Here is a 13,450-nt window from a genome sequence, read left to right on the forward strand (position 1 = left end):
GCATGTGTACTTACTGTTTACAGTAAGTTGGCTTGCTACAGACAACAAATAAAGTCATCTTAACCCATCTAAAACAGCTTTTACAAGCTGTGCTGTCTGTATGTACGTCAAGAAGAAAAGCCAAAGCCCGCCTTCTTCATCTGTCAAGGTCAAATGATTCCTGTCTTAGTTTCGCCGGGATCTGAGCACTTGTACTCATTTACTTTGGTTGCTGGAGCTCATTGAAAACACACGCACATGCTCAGAGACAATGTGAGGATCTTTTCGCTTTCCTGCGTCGTGACACCGCTCTGACAATACAGTGGAGAGAGACGAGTGTAAGAGAGAGCAGATAAAGATGGGGGGGGGGAATGAAGGCTGCATAAAAGTAAAGGCTAACTCGTTTGAGGCAGTGTTTCTCTCAGGACAGTCAACGACTGTTTCTGTATTCTCTCAACCTTTCCTCAGGTTTGAGGAAACCTCAGCAAAAGGGAAACCTATCATTTTTAGTTTTTACTTGCTCAACTCTCAGAGAAAAGGAGGCAAGATCTGCACACACTCAGTCATCACACATCACACCTCCTCCTCTCTCCCCCTCCTTCCTCCCCTCACCTGACCTTTCTCCAATCTAAACATTTATGCTGTGGTTTCAATTAACTGCTGGGAAAATGTTTCATCATCTCAGGGGCTGCCGCACTAACCGGCTCTTTAATGAAATGCATCTTTTCACACTTCTTAATTACTTTTGTTACAGCCACCCCTCTCTCTTTGTCTGCCTCTGTTCTGGGCAGCATGAATAATGTCAGTAACTCTGGACTCTACTGATGAAAGTGCCTGCAACAGGTCCCCTTTCTGGTGCAACTGAACTGACAGAATAACTCACTTAATCAATTAGGGTGGACAAAGTGGCAACATAATCAACTAGATGGACAAATAACAACAACTGAGAAACTGGCAAGACAAGTTTACTGGGTAAAAAAAACATAGCATTGATTTTTGAGATACAGTCAACAGAGTTTTAAATAACTGCAGAAGAGCAGGCATTGATGTTTGAATAGACGTATTGAATTTCTTGGCTCTGTCTGTATGTGTGTCTGAATGTTGAAGGCCTGCAAGCATTAACTCATTTTGCTTTGAAAAGAAAGTTGTTTTATATTGTAGCATCTGGGGTGACTGCCAAACCTTTTAAGTAAACAAACAATTCCTCATACCTAAATGAGAAAATAGGTTTTTTCAGCTCCTTCTAAAACTAAAACTACTTGGTTAAGGTGCTGCTTCCAGTCTTTATGCTACACTAAGCTAATTGAAGCTGTAGCTCCATATTACAGACATGAGAGTGGTATCGATCTTCTTATCTAACTCTCGGCAAGAAAGTGTACAAGTGTATTTCCAAATATGTCATGCTATTTCTTTAAGGAGCTGCAAAAATGCCTGAAAAATTGTCATCGGTCTGGGTTTAAATGTTTTAGTGCTACATCATGTGAATAATGTGTTTATAGCCCTCAAATGTACTGTTTTGGTTCAGTCACACTGTTCTTATCAGCTTCACCTCCAGTCACAGCGAGAAGCTATACGCTACCTGCCCAGCACCAAACGTCAGACAGACAAAGTAAGGGACTAGCTGGTGAACAGCAGCTAAAGAGATGGATATTTTTCTCAGGAGATGTTGGTGACAAAAACAGAGCTAAAAGGAGAGTAAATATTGGACTTACATTCACCAGGTGGCCAGAAACATTTCTCTGTGTCTGCTGGATGTGGAAGTGTTGCCTGTTTGTTCTCCATAACAACTTTATAAGGTGATAATATGTCGAGGTTGTGTTTACAACTTGTTCCTCTGTCCTCATGTGACCAAAATATCAATTAACAAAGCTTTCGATGGATATTCAAAAATCTCTCCAATTAAAAAAACTACTGGCTTCAACCTTCAAAACATGTATCAAACTGTACATCAAAACAGTTGTGAAACTAAAAATACCCATCAGGCACGGCCTTTTTCTCTCGCTCTTTCTTTTCCTTTTCACATGCATACATCTACACACACAAATAAAAGATTAATCATTGCCCACTGCCAGGTCCAGCCTGGTCCCGGCGTTGACCTCTCTCTGTTTGACATCAGATCAGGACCGGGATACACATGTAATCTCCCATATCTCCCTTAGCCATCGCCACCGAATGAGAGATGCTCTCTTTATCTCTCTCTGCAAACTCTCCACAGATGACCAGGGGATGTTGTGGTGGTGGTGGTGGTCGCGGAGGGTGGAGTACGTGCCTGAACCCACACAAACACACATTTTCATAGACAAACAAACAAGGCAACCAGATGACCTTTATGGTCTCGCAGTCACCAGCACTTTCACCTCTGATGTTTCCCACAGAGGAACAAGTGATAAATGTGCTTTAAAAGTCAATGTGGGTTTTGCTCTTGTGATTAAGCTTATTATCCATGCACCTCACTGCTGTTATTGGCCTGTGTGTTGAGCTAATAAACGTCAAATATGATTTGTCTGTCTGCGAGCAAGAAAATGCCGAGCACTCTCTCCAACGTGAACCCACACACACATTTCAACTGTGTTTGACATTTAGGCCTATAATCATAATTGCTTTCTCTGGATTCAAAACTCCGAAGGGTGTTGTTAGCACATTGTGTAACGTAATCGCACCACAGTTAACCGCTATAGATGTTGCAGCATGCCAGCTTGGCTTTTACCCATGAAAACCCAGTGAGTGGAAAATATTAATTATCATACTTGGTGCTCATCGGCTCTCCTTTACTTTAGGAGTGATGAAAAAAAAGGCAAAATCGGCTTAACTTGGAAAAGCACAGAATTTAATTTTGATCTAGTTTAATGAGAGCCCACTTTGCCGTGTTAATGCGGCTAATTAACAGTCAAACATGTATCGACTTTGAGTGCCTGCCACTTCACATTGATGAAGGTGCTGGTGTGTTAATGTCACATAGGGGTGTGTAACAAGTGCAGGCAAATTCCAAAGACATCACTAAACAGATGGACAGCCGCACACACGCACCTTTCCAAAGAGGAAGGTGTTATACAGACTCACACACAAGCAAATACACTTTCTATTACCGTCCAGATGCACTGATGTGTGCTGAATACAAATTTGCTTTTATGACTGTTACAACTGCCTGTCAGTGCCAAAAAGCAAAGGCAAAGAGAGAATGAGTACATATACACACAGTTTGATTGCTAGAACCAGTTGCAGTCTGGGGACAAAGGTGTACTCTTCAAACCTCCACGTGGTGAGTTTGCCAAGTTACCTTTATCATATCACTGATCACATGTTATAACAGTATTTATAGACAATCAACTTATTGATTAATCATTTGGTCGTTAAAATGTGAGACAATTGTGAAATATTTTCTAAAGCTCAACGTGATATCTCAAATGTCTTGTTTTGTCCAACCAACAGTCTAAACTAAAATGATTAATGGATTATCAAAAAAGTAGATGATTTTCTGTCCATCGACTAATCAATTAATCAACTACTTGTTTCAGCTCTAATCTCAAAATTAAATTACATCATACTGTGACAGAAGATTTTGGCCTTTTCACCCACTCCTAGGCTCAGTAGTCACCAATGAATTATAGCACAGTACAATGCAACAGACAAAACAATGGATGTCCTTTCATTACACACTTGATAGAGCTCAGGCTGCTTTTTTATTGTCTTTTGTGTCCCAGCGCATTGTTGCAGTATTTAATAAAAAGATGGCTTACAGAGTTGATGCTCTCACATGCTTCCAACAATCGACCGTCACAGTGAAGACACAAAACCATCAAACAAAGCTAAATTACCAGACCACCTCTTTCTCTGTCAAAGGCCTCCCACGCTTTTGATGACCAACACACCTAATCTGCCTCCAACCAAACTAAACCACTGTCTTCTCCTGCAGGATGACATCTAAATGAGGCCAGTTGTTTGCAGACTTGCTTTCCTCTGAAATATTCTCACTCAGGAGTGAAAGTGTTAACAGAGGGATGTTTTGCTTGACAGAAGAGGCCTACCTTTTGACGGCTCTGCGCGCTTGGGCAGATCCAACGTGTCATAGTTTTTGTCGTTCTCACCGTTTTTTCTGCCTGGGTAAAGGAAAGAGGAGGGAAGACAATGTCAGTGTCATATCCTAAAGCAACTGGATTATAAAGGACAATGTTTTTGATGCCAGTGTTAGACCGATATGGGTTTGGAAGGCTAATATATGTATTTTTTGACTGAAGCAGCAAATAGCTTATATTCAGTGTCTTTAAATTTAACCATTTTCATGTTTTCATAACAACTGCATTCTTTTCATGGTGAAAGAGCCTCTCCATCTCTGAACTGACATATCGGTCTAATCCAGATCACCCACAAAAAGCATGAATGTTTGCATGTATACACAGTACAGAGAGCTAGAAGCATGATATGTTCAAACACACACATAAATCCCACCCTGTCTGCAATAGAACACCAATGTGTTCACAAAGATGAATTGGCATATATACCAAAAACATACTGTATGAGCGGAAGACCACACACGCACATTTAACTGCATACACCTTCATTCCACAATCACATACATACACTTTCCCACTGTATGAGCAGTACTTCGTGAGCAGGCAAACACCTTGAATAGCACAGTGGAAGAGGGGAAACGGAGTAGGAGGGGTGTGGGTGATTGCAGCGCAGTCAGCTAATGGTCATCTCACATGCACATGGACATGCCCATGGGACAGTACAGAGATACAGAGACAAAAGGGTTGATTCGTCAACTAGACGGAAGTGAAATTTCCGGTCACTACGGTCCCTTTGGGAAACAGGCTCATACATTTAAGTTGCCTAAATCAAAGTTAGAGGACAATGAGTTTTAATGTGAAATAAGCTATTTAGTGCTGTCTTCCTCCAATATAATGTATATGATGACTTACTTAGACACTGTACATCACACTCATTATGGGAAGCTCAATCTGAGTGATTAGTTATTATTATGAATTATTCTAATATGGATCAGAAGAACATTTACTTTGCATATTTTGAGCTGGGCCTTAGCGGACAGTTTCAGTATTCCATTGTCAAAAAGTGCTTTCAGACAGCAAGCAGTTTCCACCACCACCAAATTTCAAATGTAACAACAGTAGCACCAACATAAGAGTGAGAGACAAAATGAAGCAAACAAATGAAAAGGAGAGGTTGTCGCCCCTTGAAATTGTTTCAGTAGAGACAGTGTTTACTTTTTCTTCGAAAAACTGGAATGTCCAAATGTTTACTTATCTTAAATTTTGATTATCCAGTCTGGGCAAATAAACAATGCTTACAATATTAGTTAGCTAAACTTAGGGTAATCGTTTCATATTGCTAACCATTCCTTCTACTTTAAACTACAACCCACTCTATCAAGCTAAGTGATGGGATTAGAGTAGATGGATAGCAGCAATTCGTACTGTATAAGGCAGGCTGTTGGTAGGATGGGCAGCTAGCAGCCATGGTGGCGGAATTGTGCCCTGCCGCCCATTCAAAATACAGAACATCAACATTGCTGTCTGAAAGCACCTCAAAGGAATAGTTCGACATTTTGGGAAACACACTTACTTACTTTCTTGTCGAGAGCTTCATGATAAGATCGAGATCACTCTTGCGACGCTGTACGCAAATATGAAGCTACAGCCAGCAGGTGGTTAGCTGCTGGCAAACACGTTGTTTGTTTAATCTGTAGGGGAGACCGGGGTTGGTTGGCACACAGCTATTGGTCCTTTGAAGTTCACAGAAACAAAAATGTAACATCAAAATCTTTGCTTTCTTGACCTGCACTCATCTACTATGCTGTGGTTACTTCCCAGTCATCACAATCTTGTAAGGTAAAAGAAAGTATAAACACTTTTAGCATTATATGTTGCTATTTCCTTAATATTCCCACCCAGTTAGGCAAAAATAAAATGAAAATTGAATCACATTTTATAATCATATTTCTTAATAAAGGCTAATCAAATTTCATATTTGCTAACTTGATCACAATTGCTACCAGGGGTTAACTTTAGCGGTCTCACACACTATACTATAATGCTAACTATAGCATTTTAACATTGTGCCAACCAACCCTGTGATGGGTCTGGTTGCCACAAATGCACAACATGACTTTAATCACAAATCACCAAATTTTAGAAAACATTTGTGTACATTAAAATTATTAATTAAAATAATTAATTTATTTATAGCCTTGTTATAATATTCTAATATGAATTAGGCCAGAGAAATACGGCAGAGAGTGTGCCAACCAACCGAACCCGGTCTCCCCTATACAAACCGAAAAGCTTTAGAGGTGCTCTTGGCATATTTTAAAACTTGCTGTTTCCACCACTTCCAATCTTTATAGAAGCTAAGCTAATTTACTTCCGGATCTAGCTTCATAGTTAATGCACAGACATGAGAGTGGTATCAATCTTCTCATCTGAGAGTATAGGAGTATTTCCCAAAATGTCCTTTAGGATCTTTCCAACAAGTCAAGAACAATTTCTTGGGTCTAACCATGACAACACCATTTTTGCAGGGAAACCCCCAAATTTTAAGGATAGCAAATTGTGGCACAACATCTTGGGTATTGGCAGCTTTACTGCAAATCTGTTTCAGTAACAATAATCCATAGCACTCAAAGTCTCTATACACACACAGACGCACACACACACACACACACACACAAACAAACACACACACTAACAGGGTCTGCAGCAGAGCTTGACATTTATGCTTAAACACAACAGAAAGAGATCTGAGGTGAAGGGCTCAAGCTGGACACAGTTAGTAGCAGTTTGTCATAGCTGTTGGGATTAGTTTTATCTGGAGTCTAAAAGACTGTACACCTCAGTTCAATCACAGATTCAGAAAAAAAAATGTTTGGGGGAAAGACTTCAGGTTTTAATTTTAATTACTGCATCTTTGACTCATTTGATTAGTCAAGCTCTGCTTTACATCCTGATAGACACGATGGACTTACCTGTTTCCCCAAGTGCTGCCTTCACATTTCACCAATCTTAGAGGACCAAGGGACAACTAATTCTAACAAAGTGCAAAGACTGGGAGGAGTGGAGTCTATAATACTGTTCAACGGTATGTAGGTAGGTAGGTATGGTGAAGGAATGCATGTGGAATGAGTGAAACACAATCATTTTCTGAAGTCCTTCAAGGAACTTTTTCAGGTTTTTGGAGGACACCCAAAACTACTTCTAACTATATTCTACAGCCAGGGGGAAGGAGGAGGAGGAGAGTGGGGAGGATGGAGAGGAGGAGAACTGAAGTGAGAAGGGTTGAAGGGGGGACACTCACCTTGATTAAACCATTCCTCTATAGTTAGCCAAGGAAGCAGCAGCAATGCCAAAAAACACAAAGCAGGGAGAAGAGAAAGGCATGGTGAAAACGATGTGTGTGTGTGTGTGTGTGTGTGTGTGTGTGTGTGTGTGTGTGTGCGTCAAGAAGCTGTGCAATAAATTCTTCCATCAGTAATCTTTTACTGAATAGGGAAGGTGAAAGAGTGAAGGGGATGGAGAAAAAGGCCAAAATAGAGAAAAAAAGGAGAGAGCAAAGAGAGAAAAAGGAAGGAGTACTTTTGAAAAGAGGCTAGATGCAGACACGTCATGCCCATCCAAGCAGGGGGGGTACATGCCCCACCAGATTTTTGATATTGATATTTTATTTTATTACTATTATTTTTTATAATATTTAGTTATGATCATTTTATATTATCAGTCAAGCATATTCTTCTAATTATGCCATAGATCCCTTTCCCTTTGGTATTGGCTTCTTCCAAAAGTCGCAGGATGAAATCGGTTCGCAGCAGCAGGAAGGCGCGCACACAGCACTGTGCTGTGCATCAGTGCTGCAGGAGATGTAGGCTACAGCTTAACGGTGTGTTGCTGACGTGGTTAGTAGAGCATCAATCCATGAAAATCCTACACTTTGCTATTATCGCTTCCCCCCTCTCTCGGTCTCTCTCTCTCTAGTTATATCAGTGTGTGTAACTTTAGGTGTGGTTACAGGTTATTTGTACTTAGGTCAGTGTGATGATGGATCTTTCAAGGAGGCTGAGCAGTTTGGAAAATAGGTTACTGCTCAGCCTGAGCTTTTATTGGCAATGGAGCATCTGTACTCATGCTGCTTCCTATGCATTGTTTTTGAAAATACAGCTATCACCATGTTGGCAGGTTCCTTTCATCTGTGGTTTTATTATCTATGTTCTCTAAATGAATTTGCATTGTGGATATAGTCTTTTTATGTGAATTTATGCCCCTTAAAACTTTTGGGTGAAGCGGACACGATTTAGCTTTTTTTCAAGAAAAGTGGCAGCAGTGAGTCTCATTTTCAATAACCATAACAGCACAAATAATTGACATGAAAATCTCTAAATAAATATGCAGTATTTACCCTAATATAAAGTGGGGGATTACTACAAAAACTGATTTAGTGAAGTTTTATATTATATTTAATAATCCCCCCGAAAGTCTTTGAATATATCTCTATGTCAAATTGCAGAAAACGGCATCATTATTTCATTTTTTTCTGGGGAAGGCCGCCCATGCCCCCCCGCTTTAATTGTGTAAAATCTGCTCAAAGAGATGGAAACGACAGCCAAGAATCAAACTGTTTATTAGCGCAAACAAAGCTTCAGCTGCTAAGTGCATGTTGATCACAATAGTATATTTTATACGGAATGTGACATTAAACTGAAGAAGAGGTCAAACTTAGCCAAACTAAGGTAACAAATTACCAAGCATATTGCCAGCAGTGTTGCTTAACTACCGGCCTCCATGCTCCTTTATAGCTGCATTGTCTGTACCTGAGCCTCGTTTTGTCAAAGACCACCTTCAGGACATGCAGCAGCTAAACACTCATTATTCAATGTGTGTGTGTATATTCATGTGGTTAATTAGTGTCTTTATAAATCTGTATACATGTAAGCTAGTGTGTTGTCCTGACCCCTGAACCAAAGGATTCTCCAATGAGTCGTTAGATGTCGAGGGTCACTGGCTGGTTGTCACACCTCATTGGATGACTGATTAATGGCAGCCATTATTGTTGTACAGCAGGGCGATAACAGTGCGGTTTAGCTAACAGCCTGGGAGGATGCTGATTAAGACATCGCTAACGACGTGTGCGTACACAGCACATCTGTTAAGGAGAGTCAGTAACGACAAAAAGCTCCTGACGAGGCAGACGGTGCCATGACAGACGTCCATTACTGAAGTGGTTGAACACAAATGTCTCATCGTGGTCTTGTATTGAAGCTAAGAGGTTACTGTGACAGTAAATATACAAACTGCCTCATCTTCAATGTCTGTTTAGGTGCGGTAGCTTGTTCAAATGTACAATTCAGTGTGTTTTTGTTGTGAATTATTCTCCATTTGAAAGTGTTCATTTACATATAGCAGCATTTCAGAGGACTGATGGCCTTGATTTGTTGTTGTTGTTTACCTGACTTGCTCTCAGTGTCCCTGTATATGATGTCTTTACTTACTGTTTTATGTATTTTTATGAGAATTTCAATCCAGTATAAAAACCAAATGCCACCTAGGACAATAATGTTGAAGTGGAGTGCTTAAATGTAATTGATAAAATATTGACAAATTGAAGAGATTTGTTTTCTGGCTCAGTCACCAAATGAGCAAACAGTTTAACGATTTATGTAAAATCTTTCATGAGAATGTTGAGAGAGGAAGGAGAGAATTGCGTTTTGGGAGATCCAAAATATGTAGTCTCTATGCACATTAAGATGTGACAGATTACTTCACATTTTTTAACATGTCATTGTCAAAGAGGATTTGTCATCTAAAACCAACAATGAACTGAAATGCATCAAAGACATCCTACAGATTTCAAGCGAAAAAAATGTAAAAGAAGGTAAAAGGTGAAAACAATAATTAGGACTATGAAAACATTACATGCAGCACCTACCAATCATTTAAGCAAAATGTTCTTCACTTAATAAGAAACTTAAATTATGACAAATTATATTATAATTACAAAATAACCTGCAATAAAATCACAATAATTTATCTTAATTTCCTACTATTATTATTTTTGAAATAGGTGTTTTATTGAAGAGGCAGAAATCTCATTTTGGAACTTCTCAAATTTACGATTCTGATTAGGGGTGATCATATTCTTATCTGTCTCCTTTTCTCCTTCTCACCTTTGGCCTTCTTGCCTCCGAAGCAGCCGGCGTCATCCTTTTTCTTCCTCTGTGGTCCTGCTGAGCCAGGGGCCTGTAGCGCTGAGGGGTCCTGGAACTTTTCGGCCCCTGGCACCTCTTTGTGGACATGGTAGGACAGGTTCCTCATAATACAAACACAGTTCTCCACAGACTAGGATGAAAGAGAGACAGAGGAGTTATTATCTAGTACATCTGTGTGGTACTTCAAAAAGCTTCTCTAACTACTGGACAAAAAACTGAGGACAGAGGCCATATCCTGTACAGTTGTATGTACCATTTGCATTAACTAATATGTGTTTTAGTTGGTGAGACAAACGTTGTCCTACCTTGTTGTCCATGTCTTTCTTCCCTACAGCCGACTGGAGAGCGTGCAGCAGGGCGTCCACCAGGCCCTCACATTCCCGCAGTCTTCGCCGAGCCTCTGCCCCGTCTGAGCTCACATTTCTTTAGGAAAAAAGTCACACACTCTGTCAGTAAGCATGAGAGAGGCATGTAGAAGAGCATCAACCAGATATAACTACACTGTTGTCAGGACATACAGCTGCTCCGAACATGCTGTGAAACCTGCAGAAATAGGATTCACTATACAGCTCTTCTGCAGCAGCAGCTGCAACTTCTGCAGCCTCTCTGCAGCAGATGATTGTGCGGGGAGATTTGTACTATTTAAAGTTCTAACTTCTTGTAAGTATATATAGTACAATATACTAAGATCCGTACCCTATTTGAAGGTTTTTATTTATATTTCTAATTGTAGTTGCCAAAAGTCAATATTTGAGCCAATGGTCATTATCTTAAATTTAAAGACTATCATCACATACAACCCCAAAATCTGACAAACGGCTGAAGCAAGAGGTAGCACACTACAATTCTCTAGTATTACTAATACTGCTAGTGGTATAATTGCTACAACTACTATTATTATTACTTTCTGGATAGTTGCAAGGAATCTTAAGTTCTTACGTTAGTTTTGTTATTGCAATCATAGAAATACATAGCTCATATATAGCTCAATGAAATATCAGGAACAGGATATAAAAAACAACAAAACAAAAACATTTGAAGTGTATGGGTGCATCAAAAACCTGAGTGCCATAGAGGATTGGAGTTGTTTTTTGTTTTGTTTGTTTTTTCTTATCAGTATGTCGCATTACTGTCATCTCAGGTTTAATGATTCCCATAGGAAGAAGTTTACAGACTGGATGACAATGATGCAGATGTATGACAGTTCAAGCCCAATATCAGCAAACCAATACCAGTGTAACCCAACAAGATCAAGTGATCTTCTGGGTTTGCATGTGACCCATGGCCTTTATCCTCCCTGTCTGCTTTAAAAGCAAATGTATTAAAGCTTGACTTCTTTTGGGAATAATCTTAAGAAAATTATTAATATATATTACATTTTTGCTACAAAGGGAAATGCCATCCATGTTACGTCAGCCAGCGCCTGGAGCACAGCTTCTATAAGCACAGCAGCAGAGCTGGTGCAGTCTTAGTGCGGCTGTCTGACTGACTGTGAAAGGCGAGGCTTTAAAGAGGGTTAAGGGATAGATAGGGCTCCCCGCTCCTCACCAGAGACTTCATTTATGAGGGCTTCCAACCCACATAATCCCATTAGCCGACCCCCAGTTAGTGCCGTGGAAGAGTGGCGGTAAGCAGAGCTGCTTTATAGTGCTGTGTGGACTGAAACACATATCACATCTAACACTGCTACACGTGGATATTTCAAAAAAGGACACAACTGCATATTGTGCTGTATTTGATTTATATTAGAATAATACTTCTGTGCTCACTAATTATTAATTGTCACAATGGATGTACATCTCCACCTATTGATCTACATAATGAGTGGAACTCCACACACACACACACACACACACACACACACACACACACACACACACACACACACACACACACACACACTCAACCACATCACCGGCCTTCCGCCTTGTCATCTTCTTGGCCAGTGTATCTCTGCCATTTGTCTTTGGAGTGAAGACCCACAGAAGCATTCTGCAGTTTGTGCTAATTAAAACTAATCTTTGGTGGAGACCAGGCAGACAGCACTGGCCATCTGGACCCGTTCATGAACCAAACCCATCCGTCTTCAGCTGTCAGGAAACGGTCACCACCTCCCCTGTAAACGGATCCAGAGGAGCACCCGCCTTGAATTTATTTGACAGGAGTGTGTTTCAGGGCAGACAGACAGAAGAGTTTTATTGTCAACTGTTTCATTTCCAGGAGTCTTTCAGAGAGCAGCTGTCCTGGTGGAAGGTTTATGGACGGTGCATCTGTCAGTGGAGACAGTGTGGGAAGGTGCTGTTGTCACTGGACAGGTTATTTGGTGGTGTAATATTTCATTTTTCGGTGGGGGTTAAGGTCTATAGGTGATGATGATTATTGATCTATCTGGGAGTTTACCATCTGTTGTTGTGTTACTGCACTGTCTCTCTATGTAAGTAACTTTCTAATGCAATCAGACACCAAGAAATCACTGTTAATTAATGATAAGGTGTGGGAACCAGAATGCCTTTTGAAAGAAGCAGTCCAAGTTGGATTTGTAAAACCTTATCCCATATCACTACAGATCATTTTAAACCACGGCACCCACAGTGATTCTTAATAGTCCTGTATATAATATACAGCAGTCCTATTCTCAGTAACAGTAAAGAAGTAGGTAGTTTTAGGCTATGTTGGTGCGCAGATTAGCATAAAAATAATTGGATAAATCTGTATCTTTCATTGTGTTTAAAAGTAAATGTAGCTTTTTTTTAGTGTTTCAAGGACAAAAACATGCACACATTACATCATGCATTGATTCTGTTCTGCATCTAATAGCTTTTCCCTGCATATGAGGCATTCTGGTGTGGGACAACTAGCTTCCCCTATCCACAAAAAGCCATAAACCAAGCAGCTTTCAGTGTAGTTATTTTGGTGAGCACACGTTCTGTTGTCTGAGTCTGTGTTGAGGGCTGACATCTGCATTTCTTTCTGACATTCGGCAGTTCTGACTGCTGTACACTAGGACAACCAGCAACCATGAGGCACCATGTCGCCAATCAAAGTTGCAGTATGACAGCGTATTTAACTGGGTTTTTGCCATGCTAGCGGCATGGCTCCAGGGATGGCAATGTCGGTCTGTCAGACGGTCGCTTGGTCCACCAGTTTGGTCCTGAGTGAAATATCTCAACAACTATTGGATAGATTGCCATGAAATATGGTACACAAATTCATGTGCCCCTCAGGATGAATTGTAACATCTCTGGAGATCCCCTGACT

At 40.4% G+C, this 13,450-nt stretch overlaps 1 protein-coding gene across 18 annotated transcripts in view; it reads right to left on the reverse strand.

The window, feature by feature from the left end:
- arvcfb (ARVCF delta catenin family member b) overlaps positions 1–13,450 on the reverse strand; it is a 222,417-nt gene that overhangs the window by 36,785 nt on the left and 172,182 nt on the right. For 13 of the 18 annotated variants that reach the window (XM_044195922.1, XM_044195925.1, XM_044195929.1 and 10 more), the window contains 4 exons: positions 10,498–10,615; positions 10,151–10,322; positions 7,291–7,308; positions 4,005–4,076 (listed from right to left, as the gene is read on the reverse strand). In XM_044195922.1, coding sequence (XP_044051857.1) covers positions 4,005–4,076; positions 7,291–7,308; positions 10,151–10,322; positions 10,498–10,615 — 380 coding nt within the window. The remainder of the gene's footprint in view (positions 1–4,004; positions 4,077–7,290; positions 7,309–10,150; positions 10,323–10,497; positions 10,616–13,450) is intronic. The other 5 variants (XM_044195931.1, XM_044195923.1, XM_044195938.1 and 2 more) reach the window with 1 other exon arrangement.

Source organism: Siniperca chuatsi, linkage group LG5 (genome assembly GCF_020085105.1).
Source record: "Siniperca chuatsi isolate FFG_IHB_CAS linkage group LG5, ASM2008510v1, whole genome shotgun sequence".
Classification (NCBI taxonomy): Eukaryota; Metazoa; Chordata; class Actinopteri; order Centrarchiformes; family Sinipercidae; genus Siniperca; species Siniperca chuatsi.